Genomic DNA, 19,948 nt, shown 5'->3' with positions numbered 1-19,948 from the left:
GGGAGTTAGCAGCCGTAAAGGGATCTCCTGACACTTTGAAAATATCAAATTCATCCGAGAGTTATTACAGCTCTTTGGGTTTAACGCTGATAAGGCCAGATTTATAGGCCTAGGATATTAAAAAAGAAAAGAAAAAGGGAAAGAATACCTGCTATCAGTGTGTCTGTCAGAAAGATTTAAGGAACTGTCACTTAGGTTTATGGCTGTGATGGGAGGCAGTGAGGAACTACTGCATTATTGTCTGGAGAAGACAAATTAATCTGGGGGAGGGGAGACTGCTGGGGGAGTGGGATACCTTGACACTAGATGCCTTAATGGAAAGTCTCTCCAATAATAACAAGAAGAAGAAAGGAGAGGATAATACACTGCTCAAGGTGTCTGTCTGAGAGGGGAGGGATGCAACAGTGTCCGCAGGTTGTGTTGCCCCCACAGGCTGAGCCTTCCCTGGTTCATCTCAGGGTTTTGAGTGAGAATGACCAGAGAGAATACCCCAGCCCAATAGCCCAACCTCAAGTCTTAGTCTAAACTCTGACCATTATTGTAGTACAGATTTAACCTAACAAGTCATAATCCGGCTCACAGACTAGCTTAAATCAATTGTAAGACAATTCTTTCATCCCTAATTCCAGCTAATTATGATCCAAGACCAAGGTTATTTGCGATACAGTTGAAATTCAGCGGTGACAGTGGACTATACTGTATTGTAGTTGTAATTAAGCAGTGACAGTGGTCTATAGTGTTCTGTATTGTAGTAGTGATTCAGCAGTGACAGTGGTCTATAGACTGGGGCCATACCTCTTTGGAGTCAGGGTTGGAGGGGTCAAGCCGCAGGGAGTACAGGAAATCCCGCCCCCCCAGGAAAAGGCGGTCGTGGTATTCATCCAGGAACAGGGCACTCAGGCCGAGGAAGCCCTGGTGTCCACTGAACACTGCCGACCTGTTCGTAGCCAGGAGATCTGCAGCACAGAGAGGGAGGGGATGTGGAAAAGACAGGGATAGTCATGGGGAGACGGGGCAGGAGTTGGCAGGGATAGGGTAGTGGGAGCAGTGGGGATGGTGGGAGGATTTGGGGAAGAAAAGGATAGGGAGGAAAAGAGACAGAGAAGGGAAGATGGGAGATATGGTGAGGAGTTGGGAGAGAGAGAAGGACAGGATTGTTACTATGGTAGAAATACATTTAATATCATAACGTATTAAAAAAAACACGAGAATTAAACCAGATCAGTTTAATTTCAGTCAATTATTATTATTATTATTATGATTATTAGTTGTCTGCCTCTGAAAATTGGAGTTGCAAGTCAAAACCAACTTTCCACAAAAAATGCAGACATATATCAAAATATATAGTTAGAATGCCTCGCAGGGTCATCAGTGTCTGCTACCTAAATGTTTAACTTCGGTCTAGTCTGGAGAAGCACTCCTCCCTTCCTATCCTCTCAGCTCACACTCAGACTCCTAATCCACCAGGGGCAGGGGAGGTGTCCTACTGCAACACTCAACACTGCGTTGGGAAGCCTGACAAAGTGGACTCCCCTTCTAATCCCCAGCAAATTCTGCACTCAATCCCCTCTTCCTGGCCACTGCAAACATGTGGATTAACCTGCCCTGAACAATGGTATTCTCCCACTTCTTCCAGAGCCCCTGTTGCTGATCTGAGTTCCTGTTGGGTCCCAGGACACTCCCTGCCTCCCTGCCTCCCTCCCTCCCCAGCTCAATTTCAAAGATAATTGTATTGGTGGGGGTGGGGGAGGAGGGCGCAGCAGGTGGGGGGTCAAACTCCTGCCACAATCTCACAGTAATATCAATCTCACTGGAATCTCCATACCCTGGTGTATTCTCAAAAACAAACTACGAACAAAGAGATATATAAGCTAAATAAAACAACAGGTGTGCAGTACAGGCCCAGGGAGTCCCAGAACTCTGTGTCAATCCTGTGCTCATTCTGTTTACAAGTAGAGAAGTATGTAGCAGACAAACACACACACACACGAGAGGCATTGGGATGCCTGTGTTCAGTTTAGAGATGCCTAGGAGTCCTTGGGTATGTTTGAGTACTCCAGTATGCTGAGCAACTCAGTGTTACAGGGTTGGACCGATACTGCAGCACTGACTCACTGAACACACTGTGTGTCAGTGTCTCAGTGCTGGGCTGCAGTGTGTTCAGTGTGTAAGTGTCTCAGAGCTGCAGTGTGTTCAGTGTCTCAGGGCTGCAGTGTGTTCAGTGTGTCAGTGTCTCAGTGCTTAGGATAGACAGAGTGGGAATAAGACAGCGGTTTTGGATCATGTTCACTGTGATTTCACCTGCTGAGCAGCTGTCATTCTCAGTCCAGTTTTTTTAAGGTGTGGCACTGCAGCCCCCCCCTCCACATCCATCTCTAAAACAATGAAGCTGATGACCACCAGTTGCTACCGGGTCACTCTACCAGCCGGTACCAGGCCAGGCCCAGCTCTGGGAGTCAGCCACACAAAAAAAATCTGTCAGAGAACAACTCCCCTCCAGTCCAGCCCGCCACACACTGAGGCCCGCTGCCGTCCTCGCTGCGAGACCCGGAGTCGGGTTACAGTGAAGCGCTGCCCCTCTGACACTCGAGCACATGTGAGGATTAGCACTGGAGGTGGAAGCGGCTGCTGGTCTTCACATTCCCCGACCAACACCTGTCTCTGAGATGAGCCGCCGCGAGGAGGACAGCTGTGTGACTGCGCTCCGGTCACCGCGGTGTGTGTGGGGCGCTATACGGCGCGGAGATGGGCCGGCTCTGGGTACAGGTCAGAACATGTGGATGGGAGGGTGTTACACAGCTAGTGAATTAGTGTTGCTTGGCAAAAGCTTGGCCGTTACAGGACACTCCAGTGCCCCGGGGTGGGACAGAGGGTGCAGGGAGAGTCCTCCTTCTCTGCTCAGAGTGAGACCCAGGTCCCGCGAGAGTGAGAGTGTCTGTGTGTGTGCATGTGTGTGCGTTCCTGCGTGTGTGTGTGTGTGTGTGTGTGAACATGATTATGTGAATGTGTGTGTGTGGTTGAGAGAGAGAGAGAGAGAGCGAGGTCCTGTGTGTGTGCATGTATGCGAGTGTGTGCGCATAAATGTGATTACGAGAGAGTGCTGGGTCCTGTGTGTGGGTCCTGTGTGTGGGTCTGTGCGTGTGTGTGTGTTGGGGGGGGTCTGGGGCCGCGGACGCTGCGATTGCGTCACAGTTCCCCTCTGCATGTTTGATGTGCAGCCAGGACAGATTTCTGCGGTTCTGTGTGCAGACAGGAACTGAGGAGCAGCCAATCGCCTTCTTGAGAAAGTGGGGAACCGAGGCCGAACTGCAGAGTGGAATCGAAGGCCCAGGGCCAGGAATAAATGAAGACAGAAACAGAGAGAGACACACAGATGGACAAGCACAAACACACAGAGTCTGATACACACACACTTTCATATCAGTCCCTGGCCTCTGAAGCAGTACGTGCCAAAGTTTTTTTTGGGTTGTTTCCCCCTTAACTTCACTTCTTGCTGGTTGGTCCCAGTAATCCTCTGGTGCTGGTTCTTCGTGCCGTTCTAACTCTCTACTTCACATCAATAAAAAATAAACAATGGAATAAAATAAAATAAAAAACTCCGGTGCTAAGGCTGAGAACAGGACTGGGAGCACAAGGTTATATATTTTGGGGCTGGACAGTCATGTCACGTACAAAGTGTCCCCAATCAGCTTTAGTTTCCTTCCTCTCTCACAGTCATGCTTTCTAAAAACATCCCTGCACAAGATTTATTTTGCTACGGTGGCAGAGAAAGGATATTCCCAGCCGGAAAAAGAATACAGAGAACAATAATGAGGTCTTGTTGAAATATGTCTGTATCTATATATATCCAACACTGCATTATTCAGCTATTTCTCACGGCGGAATACATGCAGTTAATGAATCATCCGCTTCAGGAGCCACAGCCAGGCTGGCGTGTTTGGGGGCTGGAGCCCCCAGTCCGCCTCCATCAGCGGCTCCGGGCAGGACGCTGACAGACACGGGGCCTCCGTCAGCACCGGGGCGGCACGTCTGTCAGAGGCCAGCCGCCAGCGCTTACTGAGGGACCGCAAACAGACATGATCCTGGCCTGCCACAGGGGTCAGAAGCCAGGGCCACAGCTGCACACGAGGGGCCCCCGCTGCAGCAGTATCGCATGCCTCCTAACAGGCAGGGCAGCACCTCTGTCCAATTAGAGAAAGGGTTGGGATGTCCCCAGTGACAGCGGTCTCTGCACACTGACGGCATGTGAGGTTCAGGGTCGTGGTCAGGGGCGGGGAGTGTGGCCCGGGGCCCGAGGAGCAACTGTGTCTCATGGTGTCCATGACAGCCAGGCCTCCATTTGCTTAAATGGAGTCACTGATGGCTTTAGTTAGTCAAAAAACAAGGTCATCTTTAGACACCTGCACAGCTCATGCAGGGGGAAGAGAGCTGCAGAAACACTGACAAGACTGGAGACTTCGCTTTCAGGAGTTGTAAGCTGTGCAAAGTCTCCAAAAAGAATTTGTTTTAAAATAAATACATATATTTTAAAATATTTTGCAGGTCCGGCCCAAAATGGCATCCATCTTTAACACTTTGGAGGAGTCAGGAACGCCAATAGAGCCGCCACCATTCCTGACAAACACTGAAGCTGCTACAAAGGGAGATTGTGTTTTATTAAGAGCAGCGAGAGGATTCATGAGGTGGGGAAGGGCAGCAGCAGAGCACTGCTTTCATCTCTTCACCTGACACCTTTCACAACCACTCAGGCCTGCCCTGACACAGACACACAGACACACACACGCAAACTCCCCTCATTATCCACTGCACAGCTGAATTTACAGCCGCACCTGTGCAATCCGATGAGGCTTTGCTGGCGCTGTCAGGCCCGGCCCCCACACCATTCCACAGCCCAGCCCGTGCCAACACGAGGAGACACTGTCAGCGCACACACACACACACACCACGGAGGAGAGCTGTGGTTTCTGTCCACGGCTCCATCATGAAAATGTCGGTGCCAGCCGCTGGCTCAGGGTCAGAGCGATGGTCACACTGCGTTTGCGTGCCTCCACTCACTCTCACTCTGCACTGGCCACAGACTCACCAACTGAGTTTGGGCTACAATGAAATCCACAATGAACCCCCCCCCACTCACAGCGCTGAGGACAAGGTGTCAAGAAAACACCCCCCCACCCCCACTCCCACCCCCACTCCCACCCCTCTGTCGCTCTGGGTGTTTGTCCAGATAATTGGAAGAGAAAACCTGCCTGCCCGCATACCCCTCTCTCCTGCTGTAACTGCCCCCTGCCTGGCTGCCCGTCCACCGTCCTAATTCCCTCTAATTTGTGTGGTTTAGTGTCCAGCTCATCTCAGCCCTGAAACCAGAGCCCAGGGATAATATTGATTCAGCAGGACAGAATCAGGACCCCAGACACCCCCGCCCCACACCTCCGCAGAGGGAAATCTAAAGCAATTAGCATAGCGGGGTCAGCCACAGACACCCAGACACACTATACTACATACACCACACACACAGGGACCCACACTTACTGACATTCAGACAACGACAAAGAGAGGCAGAGACACTTACAGAGAGGCACCCACGGGCAGTGCCAGACTACACTGGTACACAGAGGGGCAGCCTCAGCACCGCTTGCCTCTCACTAATGACGCTTAATTGGGCCCTTCAAGCTTTATCCGAATCCAGCCCAGAATACCGTCCCCATTTACCTGCCTGGGCATCTCTCAGGTTCACACGAGAGCAGGCAATGGATTGAAACTTTCCAACCCGTGTGCCACCTCTGCCCTCCAGGTGCCAGCTCTCTGCTCTGCAGTGGAGAGAGGGGGCTGCTTAGGCCCTGGTTTGTGTGACTGTCTGCAAATGAAGGAACGCCGGGGACGAGGCAGAGGGAGAAGAGCCTCCAGGGCTATAAAAGGACAGAGCCGAGCTGCGCTGACTGCACAGCCTGGCAACATCTGAACCCAATTAGAGCGATGCCATGCTGCACATACCAGGCATACAAGGGTCTCTCGCTCTCACATACTGACACAGATACACACACTCACACACACTGGACACACACATAAGGTAGAGGAGCCAGCCTGCCCCACACTCTCCCCCCCGTTCAAGCACTGTATATTATTGTAATGTGACGGGAATGCGAGGAATCCAGTCCCGCTGCAGAACTGCTGGTCCCCTCGGGGCCGAACTCCGCCGCCTTTCGATTATTTGCTGGCTTCCACCTGCCATCGCAGGCGGACCAGACAGAGGCTGCATCAGGAAGCACAGCCTGGGTGCCGGGGAGGAACTCGCACAGGCAGGGTCCAGGGCTGCAGTTTTGCGAAGGTAGGACGAGAGGAGTCCCTCCATCCCACTGCCATTCTCACACCTCTGCCAGTGAAGCCGCCAGCTGACAGTTAGGTGCTGTGATAAGGGCAAGAAAGGAGAAGACAAGCTCTTGTTGGGCATCTGGGGCACGTGTGCCACGCAGGGCCTGCCACAGACTGTCCGTTCCCAACAAACGATATTCATACCATTGTGGCCGGAGCGCTTAGACACCTAAGAGTCCCCTCTCAGACACAGCCAAACCGGGTCAGATGCAGACGCACCCAGAGATCTGCGTTTGCCAGCTTGGCTTTTCTGCGTCACGCAGGGTCTGACGCAGACGCTCAGGGCAAGGGCTGATGTTGACATCCTGGACCTGGAAGTGCGGTGGGAGAACAGGACAGTCCCACTGTGTCTGCTTGTGCTCTTCTCAACAGGGCAAGGTAAACATACCTCACATGTGCACTGTGGCCCCTGAGCCCCGACAGGGGACCCCAGTGCAATAGAGTCCCCAGTCACCATCCTGACCTGGAGCAAGCAAACATTACAGTACTCTCAGACACACATCTTAGCTTTCCTAATCCCACTATTGTCTAATTATTATTATTATCCACACATGCTTCCCCGCAGCTAATGTATTATTCCACCTGGCTCATGAAGTGTCTCTTTTGTTTCGTCCTGTTTTCTCAATGTTCTTTCTCTTTATTAGATTAACAATAAGACTCGAGCGAAAATAAACACCGCTGGCCCAGCTGGCGTCGGGCTGCGCTGTTGTTCTTGGCCGGCGTTGTGCAGACTCCGTGTGCGTCGGCGCGCCGCGGCCGGTCAGCCCAGATCCGGGACCTTTTGAGCAGCACGATGTCATCTCGACCGCCCTGTGGGGGCGGCGGGGGGGTGAGGTCATCGCATCCTGGCAGAGCAGCGGGGGGGCGGACGCGGACGTACATCAGCGCCCGACCAACGCTGCAGTGTTTGCGTTCCTGATAAGGTGGCCAGTCACCCTGGATCCTGAGGGCCCCATCTGCACCAGCCATCCTCAGCAATGGCTTTGATTAGTGATACCCCCCTCCACATTAAACACTCCCCCTCGGGGGGGCACTGAGCACTCGAAATCCAAAGGGGTGGTCCTGCTGGCGTGGGAATCTCGGGCCCAGTGCGACCCGTCCACACGGTAGCCGGAGTCTCTAAGCAATGTTTCGCTTTCAAATCTAACAACCCACTGATTTTATTCTTCACAGATGCGACACAGATGTTCCGTTTTTAAAGTTGATGCTGTTTGAATCCTGAGCAGAACGGAGCCAGAGAGGAGCCTGAAGGCCTCTGCTGAACGGGCCCAGGTGGACTCCTGTCCCAGGACTGAGGCGCTGCTCCAGGTGATTTATTTGGTTGTTTGTTTCCTATAAGGACTCTGACTCCAGTCCTGTCTGCCTTGATGAACAGCCCCTCCCTTCCTTCATTAAATTAGAAGTTGCGCCAGCAGTACATGTCCTCAGCCCCCCCAGGCCAGCTGTGTTTCCCATTCAGTGCTGAGCTCCCAGAACCCGGAGAATTCCTAATTTAACGGCTCTCCTGTGTGTGTGTGTATTTGTTTGGACTGCGCTACAGATCTGCAGTCTTAATTAAAGTGAGGAATGAGAGGGGGGCACCAGACCTGTATGGCGCTGTGTGTACGGACAGACGGCTCCCAGTTTAACGAACCCATATGGGGCAGCTGGGGGCCCAGGCTGGCCCTGTCAGCAGCTCCTGACTGTGTCGAATCCATTGCTGTGCCGAGGCCTCAGTGTTGAGGCGGGGGGGATTTCTCACAGAGATCCTCCTCCACGGAAAGGCCTGACACCCTGGCTTCTGGACATTGACCCAGCACTGTCACTGGCACCCAGACCCCGTGCCACTGTGGCCATGCATGGCCTGACACAGTTACTGACTGACACCCTGACTGACTGATGGACAGATTGGCTGTAATACAGACAGACATACAGACAAGGCTGGTTGAAGGATTGACAAACAGATTGATTGACTGCCTCACTGCCTGCCCGATGGAAGGACTGGTTGACAATCCCTGGTAAAATATTTTATTATTTATCTTTATTTCTTGGCGAAAAAACACAGTTTGTGCAGATCTACTATAGCCCAGCATTGCAGACAACATATAGCAAGTATGATGTATATTTTGGGTGTTTTCCTCCAGTGCGGACGGTGGTAAATAGTTCAGTGCTGACAGAACCGCAAAAACACTGTGTGGAAAACAGAGCAACTTGTGTACACTTTCTCCACTTGTTTATACAACAGCAATTTCATTCAAATTGGCCATAGAAAACACTGTTGAACAGACCTGCGCTGTACTGGACCACGCTGACCCGCTGTGAACAGACACAGGGCTGTACTGGACCACAGCTGTGAATCCACAGCTGGCACGGCGCTGCTCACCCTATGCTTACGGCAGTGTGGCTTATAAACAAAGCACTTTGTCGCACAGACCTCAGTAGTAAATTTACAGTTTATAAACAATAAAACAATAAACAGTATGGTTAGCCACTATTGTGTGTTTAACTGTCGCAGGAGGACAGAGAGAGCGGAGCACCGTGCCCAGAGGAATCAAACTGCGCCAAGCAAAGCTAATGCCCCCCCCCCTCCAAAATAAAGAATGAAGGGTTAGTTTAATCCCGGTTGAGAAGAAGCATTACAACACAACACAATGATCATTCCTGTAACGCAATACGCACTGCTTTACCCCCGCAGGGATTTACCGTTCTTTCAGTACAATGGACTGCTTTTCCAGTCCTCCTGGACACACACGCACACACGGTGCCCAGAGCCTCTGACAGCTGACACACACTCAGAAAATATACAAACCCCTATAGCAGTGTAGCAGCCGGGGGGTGTAAATTGCTGAAGGTATAGCTTTCCCCGCTGTAACGTAAATACCCTGCCCTGAACTGTGCTCCTCTCTGACAGCTCCAAACAGGCTCCATACAGTAAAATATACACAGCCTCCTCACACTGTTTACACAGGGCTGAGAGACGGGCTGGGGGGCAGGGGAACATACACACACAGCACGGGCTTTTTAAACTGCATCCATCACTGCCGACTGCTCTGCTGTGCGGTGCGCTGCGGTGCGCTGAGCTACACACGGCCGGCCACCGCCTCTCGGGTGGGAACTGCAGGCTGGCAGAGGGAAGAACACGGGAGGGTCGCATTTGCTTATTTTTTGTGCGTTCTTTCCCTGGGTTAAACCCCCGGGCTGCTGTCTTGAGTTTCTCTTGCGGTTTATAATTGGTTACGCACCCTGTAACCGGCGCTGTGTCTCCGGTCAGCGCCGCTTGTGTTGGCTGGCTCCTAGTCTAATTGAGCCTAGGCCCTCTTTGGTCACGCAGTCAAAGAATGAAAAGACACAATAATATCTATCAGTCAATCAATCAATCAATCAATAAAACAATAACAAACCTTAAGGGCAAAGACAGCTCATAGTGTGCAATGTCCTGCCCTGAAGAGGCGCTGGCCGTCTGAGCCTGGGTTCATGACTAATCTAACTCCTGTACCAAGCTGGGCTCGACCTGCGCCCCATGTCCATAACAACATCAATCGCAGTGACAGAGCTGATGAAATGTCAGGAGTCAATCCAGCCCGTCTGACAGAGACACTAGGGCTGCCGAGCACTCTGTCACTCAGTCACTTAGACCACGACCTGCGGTTAAGGGCCTCTGTAGGCTGGAGCAGAGAGAGTCAGTGGAAGAGCCCAGGTTTAAAAAGAAAAGGAAAAGCTACCCAGTTTTCTTTAAGCACAGACCCTCTTTGTTTGGGCTATTGGGCAATTCCACTGCGATCCCCTGAGCTTGTTGATCGTCAGTGCGGCCCTGAGCTGTGCTCATCTGCGGGGTGGCAGACTGCACTCTGGCGATTGATTCAAGTCTTCAAAATCATGAAGAGCATCGACCACATCAAACCAGAGGAGCTTCTCCAGATCAGCAGGGACACACGCACCCGGGGACACAAATGGAAATTGGGCTTCAAGGCATTCAAGACAGAAAACAGGAGACACTTCTTCACACAGAGAGGCGTCACAATCTGAACAAACTCCCCAGCGATGTGGCTGAAGAGACAATGTGGGAACATTCAGAAACAGACTGGATAGGATCCTTGATCACTTAGTTATTAATGGACACCAAACGAGCACGATGGGGCGAATGGCCTCCTCTCGACTGGACACTTTCTTATGTTCTGATGTTCTTAAGTGAGCAGCACATTGCCTGACGGACAGCAGACATCAGGGCTCAGGACTGCACTGCACACGACGGGCGATGGACGCAGTGACAAATGCCTTGACTGTGAGAATAAATACATGAGTAAAAATAGCTCCTATCAAAGCACACCTGTAAGTATTTCCAAGCCCCAGTGAGGGGCTGAGAGACGTGGTCAGCTCCAGTAGTGCATTCAGAGACGAACAGGGAGGTGGTTTAATCAATACATCATCCACACACAGGGCTGATCAAAACCCCAGCGGTGCCTGATGCCAGAAACACAATCTGCCTTCGCACAGATGTCGGTGACCAATGGGAACCAGGGCCGGGTGCCACGACGCATTACCTAATTGGATGCAGTGCGTGTTTTCTCAATAAGCGGCCACCAGCCAAGGAAGGGAGAACAATCGCCTATTGTTCCTCCTGGAGCCAAGGTTTACCCACCTCCTCACAGCCGCGCCCCAGAGCGGCTGCTGCACCAAGGTTACCCAAAATCTGGATGACATGAAAGGATATGTGCCATTTGAGGGGAAATGGGGGGTCAGGGGGCAGATGCAGCGTTTGCCCCCCGCTGCTGTTTGGCTGAACTTCCTTGGACTGCTGGAAATGTGGGAAGCGTTTTAGGTGCGAGAACAGCGTCCACCCACTCTGTTATTATTGATATGTTTTGCTGTTTTCGTCACTCTGCTCTGAGCTTCAACGCCAGTCCTCTCTGAGTAAAATTTAGTGTCGTTTCATAGCCTCTGACACACAACTGGCACCTCGCTGTGGAAAGAAAACTAACCCATGACTTCATGTGTAACGAATACCGCGGGTTACAGTCCTCCTATATATGTGTCAGCAGCACTTTGTCTGTACGGTTTATTAGGCACTCCTTGGCCCCCACCAGCGGCAGTTCAAACGGACTCGTTTCAGTACTTCAGTCCGATCCGCAGTCTCACATGTGTTTGATTAGGGGGCAGCTGCTGCAGACGGCGGTGCGACTCCTGCCCTGTGTACTTCGGAGGAGATCTCAACGCTCTCTGTTCAGGGGTGCGTCGGCCCCTCCGTGGGCGCGGCGAGGCTGCTGGGGGGTGGGGGGGGCAGTGCGCTCGCAGGGCCGAAATCATGGGAAGCCCTCGGGTAGAGAGACACAGAGAACACGCCAAACGCCAATAAGAGCCCGAGCTATTACTGTCTGCACAAATCCCGACATAAAAACTTTTACAAATTACGTGAACGGGAGGCTGTGTTCGGCCTCGAGCTGACACACCTGATGGGCCAACTTTAATTTAAAAAAAAAAAAAACTTTTCTTTCTTTTTTAACATTCTTCCAGAGTGTGATAGAGCTCTGAGACAGGAGCCCTGCCTGAGCCTGAAGCTGCATCTGTCTGTGTCCCTCTGTCCGTCTCCACAATCTCACAGACTCATTCACAACATCTCCACAGCTGCATGTATAAACACATAAAGGAATAACAAGAAAGCATGAAAAAGGCACAGAGATACAAAAAGAAAGACAGAAAAAGAAAAAGGAAAAGAATCTGTGGGCCCGAGAGCCACAGCGCTCATCTGGGCAGTGTGGGGGCCCAGCTCCAGACACGGGGGGCTCCTCCTGCGTTCAGCATGGCATTCGTCTGACTCATTGATCATCAAAACCAACAAACCAAATCAAAAGAAACCAAATATTATGGTAATGTATTTATTTATTCTGGACTGTTTAAAAGCCAGGTTTCACAGCCATAGCGAGCGCAGTTTTCACCCGGAGAATCCCTGGGGAATCTGCATCCACAGAGCGTCCAGCACTTTTCAAAGCCTGGTGTACAGTGGGAACGTCTCCCAGTCACTGGAGGAAAGAAACCACCCCCTCCAGCACCAGCGACAGACCACAGCGACAGCAAGCTCATCGTCTCGCCCGGCATTCCCAGCACTGCACCCTAACTTCCTGTGACACACTAGCCTGTACCCCCACACGGGCAGTCCGCTCTGGCAGTACAGCCCATCAAACCTTCGACAGGAATAAAAATAACTCCGGTCGTTAAAGAGGAAGAGAGAAACACAAACAGATTGGCTGCATCCAGCTTAACAAGGGTCACAGAGAGCAGCCCGGGACGCAGGAGGCCGAATGTTCATCTCCCGCAGAATGGCCAACTGCTCTTTCATGTCTTCATTTTAGGCAATTAAATCAGCAATTAAGGCGGGGGGGAGAGGTGTAGGAGGCTCCCAGTGTTGGACAGTTCACCCTTAAGGTCTTGTTTTTCAGTTCATCAGAGCACTTTCATAGTGGGACCACAGTAATTAATCTGCCTGCGGTACAAACATATCACCCCCACACAGCCCTGTGTTATACACCAGACCTAGTACCAACACGTGGAAGGGTTTGAGCGATCTCCGTTTTGAGCTTGGTGTTTTGTGGCAGCTGTATTATGTCCAGGCGAAGGCTGCTCATATTAAAGAGGACAGGGCATGGTAGGAGAAGGCTGGGACATAAACTAACAACTGTGGTTATAGAAATGCTTAAACAAATCTTTCAATTACAGTCACAAAGCCACGTCTGAGATTCCCTGGCTTGATATAAATAAATAAACCAAACAAACACTAGATTACAGTAAAGACCGAGTCCTGGCAGGAGTACTGGGTCATTAAATGAAGCCCAAACCGCTACAAACAAACTGCTTCAGCCTCTTTGCCATTAACAGTCCCGACTTCACACTTCAATACACCGCCGGTCAGAGCTGGAGGAAAATCTACCACCGTCTCCATTGACCCGAGTTTCTACTTTTACGATTTGTTCTAGTTTCTCTCAATCAAACATGTGGCACAGTAGCCTATCAATTATTTACAGCTATGAAATAATACTTGCATATTTCGTGTGCGCTACACACAGGGGGCTTATGAGGCTCCGCTCGGCCCAATGAAACGCACCGCGGCCTGTGGAGCAGAGTTCACAGATCATTAAACACAGACGGACGGACGGACGGACGCACTGCAGTACCCACACTACAGCGACACGGTGTTGCGATGGGTGCTCTAATTGGCTGGGGTTTCTTGGCGTGAAAAGGAGCAGTAATGCGTGTGCATTGACCCGTTCAGCGCCGGAGAAGAGCCCGCTCCTCAGCGCAATGGATATTGAGGGACTGCGTGTATCTGCGTGTATAGGACAGGATTCCTGCTGTCGTGTATAAGCATGTGGTTCATAGAAAATCAGCGCATCCACTGCAGCTTGTGCGAGGTGACCCGGTACCGAGGAGGCGGGCTGGGACCCGGACAGCGGCGCTCCACGCAATCGCCTAATTACTGCTCCTTCGTCACCATCATCATTATTAACGGCTCCTCTTGGCGCACACAGTACAGGTTTCCGTTTTAGACACAATTGTAACCGCGGTTTTGAATTGGGATCGGTCTGCATCAAAGAACTCGGCCCCCTTTCATGGATTTAATGTATAGCGAAGTGTGGCAGATCATTCATTCGTGGATGTATCGATATGCACACAGGCACCTGCCCGGCGAGCAGCGCACAGCGGCCCAGAGGCTCCGGCCCTTCACAGCCGCTCCGCCGCCGACTCCTGTGCAGCCGCTGAACATGCCGCGTCACCGGGACGCATGCAGGGTCACATGAAGCCCCGGGGCCGCTGTGGTGGTTTGGGATGCCTTCCACTCGTCAAGGTGTTTTATTCCCAATTATGCTTCAGGAAAACCGAGTGTATCCCATACATTTTTATATTATACATTCATTTCTACCCAAAGATTTTGAGAATCGGAGACCTGATGTTCTCATTGATTTCATTCATTCATTATACTTTTCGTTATATTTCCAAGAGTTTCGAAGAACCAGTGGCCACCGCAGCTGTGTGATACAGTGCAACCCATCAATGACATTGTATCAAAGCTGGGTGCCAGGGTGTGCCCGTTATTGCCGGAAACATTTAAAACGCACCGAAATACACAGCAGCAGAGACACAATGTAACACTTGTTACAGCAATATTCATTGTCCACAGTTCCCCCCGGAGGGTTTACTGGTTTGATTTTGCGACACCAGAGCACAGACAACAGGAGGCAATCAACGTGAACAAATCACCGTAAGAATAAATTCGTACATACATTCATACACACGCACGCACGCATGTACCTTTGTAGGACAGGCGCAGTCGGGGCACATTTTGTTTGGACATGTCCGCCCTCACGCAGTGCAGGACACACAGGACAGCCAGCAGCCCCCGGGTCAGCCCTGCGGACCCCATTGTCCTGCCGGATGAGTGTGTTCTTGAGTCGGATCAGCTGTGGTGGGACAGCGCGGTGTGTCTCCCGTCCTCCGCGTCTCTTCTCCGGGCAGGCTGTCCGAGGCTGATCTCCAGGTATGTGCGGCAGTCTGGGGTGTGTGTCCCCCTGGCAGCAGTGTGTCCCCCGGGTGTGTCACAGCTGTACTTGTTTCCACGCAGCGCAGCCCCGCACGTCCGTCCTGTCCACCGCGGTGCAGAGGTTTGTTCTCCGGGTCCGTTTTTTTGGTTTCTGAAGGACCCACCCCGCGTCTCTCCCAGCTCCTCAGGAAACCGCTGCGAGACCCGCCTCCTCCAGCGCTTTCAAGGCAGAACAGCGACGATGATGATGATAATAATAAGAGGCATGCTTGCATTCATACAGACAGACACCCCCTCACCCAAACGGGCGGGTCGCAGCCCGTTAATCCCTTCCTCTCTCTCTCCCCCGCCTTTAACCCCACAGGTCCGCCATCCTTCACAAGTCCTGGACAAGTGTTTCTAATGAAGAGAGAGAATCGCAGCTAAACAGCTCTCACAATCAGGAGACTCATCAACTGACCATGCAAACTCCTCACAGGGTTTGTGTTATTTGAAAAGGGTGCGTATTTTTGTTTGCATTTGTATTTATATATTATTTTGTACCCCCACCCGAATACAAAGCCTGGCGGAGCTCATTAAAGCGCTGGATGAGACAGAAGAGCAAACCTACCAAACCAGTGACGTCAGCATTCCTGTTACCTCAGTCATGGCAACGTTTAATTGGCAATGACCAAGTGAACCTGTGTGCAGCAAACTGTTGCAATCAGCCTCACAAATTAATCCCAGCACACACACGTGTAGCACTGCACATGTTTTTACCTCCACCTCTGCATATTTTAGATGCTATTTTTAAGATCTTCTATTTATTACACAATAAAAGATAAAAGCTCATGCAAAATAAAGAGGTAAATCAGAACCGCATTGAGGCGGCTGTATTTCAGTCCAGAGACAAAGTCCTAGACACCCAAATTGGGAGCCATGGTCTCGAAAGCTACTGTACTTCATTTGCTGTCTGTTAGAGCCTTTAAACCTCCCAGCCCCCTTGCAGGAGTTTATCCACAGAAAGGTCCCATGTTGAGGGAATCCCTGTATTACATCGAAATATATACAAAAATATACAATATATTTATGTTCTGTACATACAGCACTTTTTCACATGGGTTTGCCCAACACCACCCATGACAGCTGAAGGAACAGGTGAGAGAACTAAGGAGAAATTCCACTCCAGTGGTTTTACCCAAGTGGCCCCGGGGCTCCAGCCAGGCAGGGGACCATTCGTTACAGCTGGACCAACGCTCCCTGGACACTAGAGCCCTGTGCAGTATGCTGACAGGACAGGCTCTGGCGAGGAATGCAGCTCGGTGTCATTTTGGGCTGACCAGGAAGATCGCTCTGAAGGCCCTGTCCACCCTGCTGCCCTCACCTCCCTGGCCACCACAGAGGTCTGATCAGCAGGGTGGACAGGGCCTTCAGGACAGGACACCAATAAAGGTGATGAGTGGCAAGAGGCCGGGACTGGGCGAAGCTGGAGAGGGGAGTGGCAGCGATCGGGGGTGTTCCCAATTAGCGCCTTGCCCACCTAGCAACCGCAGACGAGCGATTGGAAGTGTTCATCCAGCCTGCCCTTCTCACCTGCCCTGGCCTCTGTCTGACCCAATGGACCGTGGAGGCAGCCCAGTTCACCAGGGGTGAGGCAAGGCCTGCACAAGTCACGAGTAACACACATCACCATCACCATGTTCTTGAGCAGACCAGAGAGAGAGAGAGAGGGAGGGAGTGGAGAAAAATAAGTTGGGAGATTTTTAATCAGTCTTGTCCTTGTATATATATCAATGCATATCTTTCAATTTCACAAAATCTCTGGATTTCAACAAGCCCTGCAGCGAGTACACAGGCGGGCAGGCATGCTGTGGGAATTGTAAATGTTTCATCTAGTCCGAGTGCTTGCCAGGGACAAGAGGATCCAAGTAGAGAGAGGGAGAGAGAGAGAGAGATGGAGAGAGGGATGGAGAGGGAGAGAGAGAGTCTGACATATCTCTGCAGCTGAATCGTCTCGAGAGGCAGCGCAGAGGATCCGTTTCTCTCACTGCCTAATTTAATCAGCCGGGGAAAATGGGAAAGAAAAAAGGAAAAGGAAAGAAAAACAGAAACCCCAGGGAGCCGTGGGCAGCGCTGAGTGCGTTCCTCTCCAGGCCGACACACTCCCCCAGCGCAGGGCTTCTGTCCAGACTGACACGCATCTCTGCAGGTGCCCTGTGCTGTGGGAGGCTGCTTTGCCGTGGCTGTGGGGGGTCAGTTCTCTGTGTGTTGTTTTCTGCGCGTTGGGTCTTTTGTGCCAGCGGGGCGTGTGGGTGCAGCAGGTCGTGATCATGGGAGCCTTGTGCGAGTGTTTGTGTGCGTGTGCGTGTGTGTGTGTGTGTGTCTGCCCGTCAGCCTCGTCCGCCCTTTCCTCGGGCTTTAAGGGAATCCTGGGGAGGCTTGTTCCCCCTCAAGACTTGGCCCAGGCACACATCGAGGAGAACCCACACGTGCTCTCCTGGGTTAATTTCCTGTCCTGGTCCAGGGCAGGCCAGTGGTATAGACATGTATATATAAGCTGTCCATGTACATGTTCAGCTCCCTCTCGCCCCAGGCTGTTGCTGCAGCTGGTGCTGTCTGGGCCCCCGATACAGGGGTCTCGCTCTGTGTCTCCCTGTGTCCTCTAACCCCTCTGTGCCCTGATTATGGATTTCCCCACAGCCCCCCAGGGCAGCGCAGAAGTGATCGTGGTTTTCATCACAGTTCTCTCCCTCTCCCTCTCCCTCTCCTCTTCTCCCTCTCTCCCTCTCTCTCTCTCTCTTCCTCTCCCTCTCCCTCTCCCTCTCCAGACTAGACCCACTGTTCCCTGATTAAGAACCACGAGTGCATGTCAGACCTCTTCCAGGCATCTGCTCCATTCAGCCCCAAACAAGGACACACACACACACTGACACACACACTGACACACTTAAGGTTGCCTGACCCCCAGCATTCATCCCACTTTTATCCCTCTCTCTCTGTTTCTCTGCAGTGTTTCCTCCACCGCAGCTCTCCCATTAAATAGAGAAATCCAACCCCACAGTCCCGGCCCAGTTCCCCGCTGTGTGTCCAGTGCGCCTCACATCTGGTCCGCTACGGGACAGGCCATGTACCCCACCTCCCCCTGAACCCCCAGCTCCTCCGCTCACCAATCGCGTCTCTCAATCGCGTTGGTCGGAGGCTTTGGAGGCGAGGGCCGGCCGGCCTCCAGCGTGTCCTCCTGGACCTGTGGCTGCCAGAACCGTGGGAAGAGTTCGCCTGGAGGGACTGTTCCTGGAAAATCGCCGGCGACTTCCTCCTAATGTCACCCCAAGGCCTCTGCGCAAGTCTTCTGTATGCCCTGCTGCGCTGCAGAAAGCACGTCATTAATAATAACAGCAATAACAAAAATACGATGGTGTTCAAGAGAACGAGACGTAGCGCTGTGGGAAGGCAGGGAGGCCCTGCCCTACCTCCATGGTCTCGACCGGGTCCCGACCCCGACACCTGACTCCTCCGGGCTCTGCGTTTACTTGTTTACCCGACCGGCCTGGCGCTCGTTAATCAGCGTGTCGCCCGGAGGTGTGTGTGTGTGTGTGTGTGTGGGGTTCAAGTGTGGTGCCGCGGCGCTAATGAAGACGATAGCGGTGACACTGCCCCGCTGGGGGGAGTCTGCAGGCAGGCCGTGTCGGAGGTCCTGTTTCTGATCAGCACCACGCCTCGCTGACCGTGTGCAATACAGCAGGCGGGGCAAACGGTGGACTGCTGCCGCGACAGTCTTGTTCAAACGAGCTCTGAGTTCTCGCCGGTATTCTTGGGGGATTCTCAGTCTCTCCCCCACACACAGACGTGCTCTTTAATATGAGAAGAGATACAAGCGGCGGCAGGCGATGAACGAGGACACAGACTGTCGGACACACCAGAGACCTGCGTTCGTACACACGATCGAACTGACTTTTGTTTTTACGCTTCAACTCAGTTCAAGTCGAGCATTCCCTCCCTCCCTCCCTCGCTCCCTTGGCGAACAGCAGATATCTCTCTCTCTCTCTCTATCTCTGTCTCTCTCTCCCTCCCTATCTATACATATATATATACAACAAGCACCCCGGCAGGTCTGGGTTTCGTTGTGAGCCCCAAGATGGCCGGTGAAGAGAGTCAGAGAGCATTGTACCCCGACCCCTCATGTTACGACACAGCAGAGGTTTTGTGCTTCGTCTCCTGCGCTGCGGTAGTGGTTGTTGATGTTTCCCATATTCTGATTATTATTGAAACCCCCTGTTGCAAAAGCACTGATGTCATAAGGCCTGTTATTTAAACGAGCTCTCTCTCTCTCTCTCTCTCACACACACACACACACACACACAGAGCGTAGGCGGGACCCCACAGCGCAGCTCCACACAGGGGGGGTCTAGGCGAAGTCCCGGAGATGCTGGTGATGAGATCGAAGACGTCTGATCATCTGCAGGACATGCGGGAGGTTCTCGTGTGTCACCGCACCACCTCCTCCTGACACACGCGGTGTACACAACCGTCGCACACAGACTGAGGAGGACTGGGCAAACCACAAGATGTGCCACAAACATGGCTGATGCTGCACAAGTGTTGAGCTCTCCTGGCTCCTGCGCCTCCATTCCATCCTGGCACTGAGACCCGAGCCACGTCTGCATCAGAGACCAATCGCCTGGCAGGGAGAGACGCCCGGGCCTGATCGGCACTAAAGCAGCACTTCCTCTGCTAATCAAGGTATTTCCTAGATCAGGCTAATGATGGTTTGGGAAACCATTATTATAAACTGTATCTCTCAGATGATCAGTCTTTTGAACTCAACTCTTTCAAGTCTTTATTTTTGATATAATAACAGTTGCCAGGCCCTTGTTGTGACCCGCATCGGGCTCCTCCCGCTTCAGAAGACAATGCGCTGCAGTGAAGGCAGTGAATCAGATGAGGGTTTATTAATGATACTGTTTCATGTGTGTGGTTAACCATCTTGTCTTAAGACCAAGACATACATCCTTCAGCAGCTCCAAACAAAGAGCACTTTGGGGCCGATTCAATTTCTGAGCTGCTCGAGAAAGCCCTGAAAGCCGACTAAAC

At 52.0% G+C, this 19,948-nt stretch overlaps 1 protein-coding gene across 2 annotated transcripts in view; it reads right to left on the bottom strand.

Moving 5' to 3' along the window:
* The window catches only part of sema3bl (sema domain, immunoglobulin domain (Ig), short basic domain, secreted, (semaphorin) 3bl), a 38,645-nt gene extending 23,265 nt beyond the window's left edge, over positions 1-15,380 (bottom strand). For both annotated transcript variants that reach the window (XM_066697563.1, XM_066697564.1), the window contains exons 1-2: positions 14,650-15,380; positions 796-956 (exon numbers count right to left, since the gene is read on the bottom strand). In XM_066697563.1, coding sequence (XP_066553660.1) covers positions 796-956; positions 14,650-14,761 — 273 coding nt within the window. In that variant the 5' untranslated portion in view covers positions 14,762-15,380. The remainder of the gene's footprint in view (positions 1-795; positions 957-14,649) is intronic.
* Between the last annotated feature and the right edge of the window lie 4,568 nt (positions 15,381-19,948).

Source organism: Amia ocellicauda, chromosome 3, assembly GCF_036373705.1.
Source record: "Amia ocellicauda isolate fAmiCal2 chromosome 3, fAmiCal2.hap1, whole genome shotgun sequence".
Taxonomy (NCBI): domain Eukaryota; kingdom Metazoa; phylum Chordata; class Actinopteri; order Amiiformes; family Amiidae; genus Amia; species Amia ocellicauda.
This window is presented reverse-complemented; position numbering and strand designations above follow the sequence as displayed.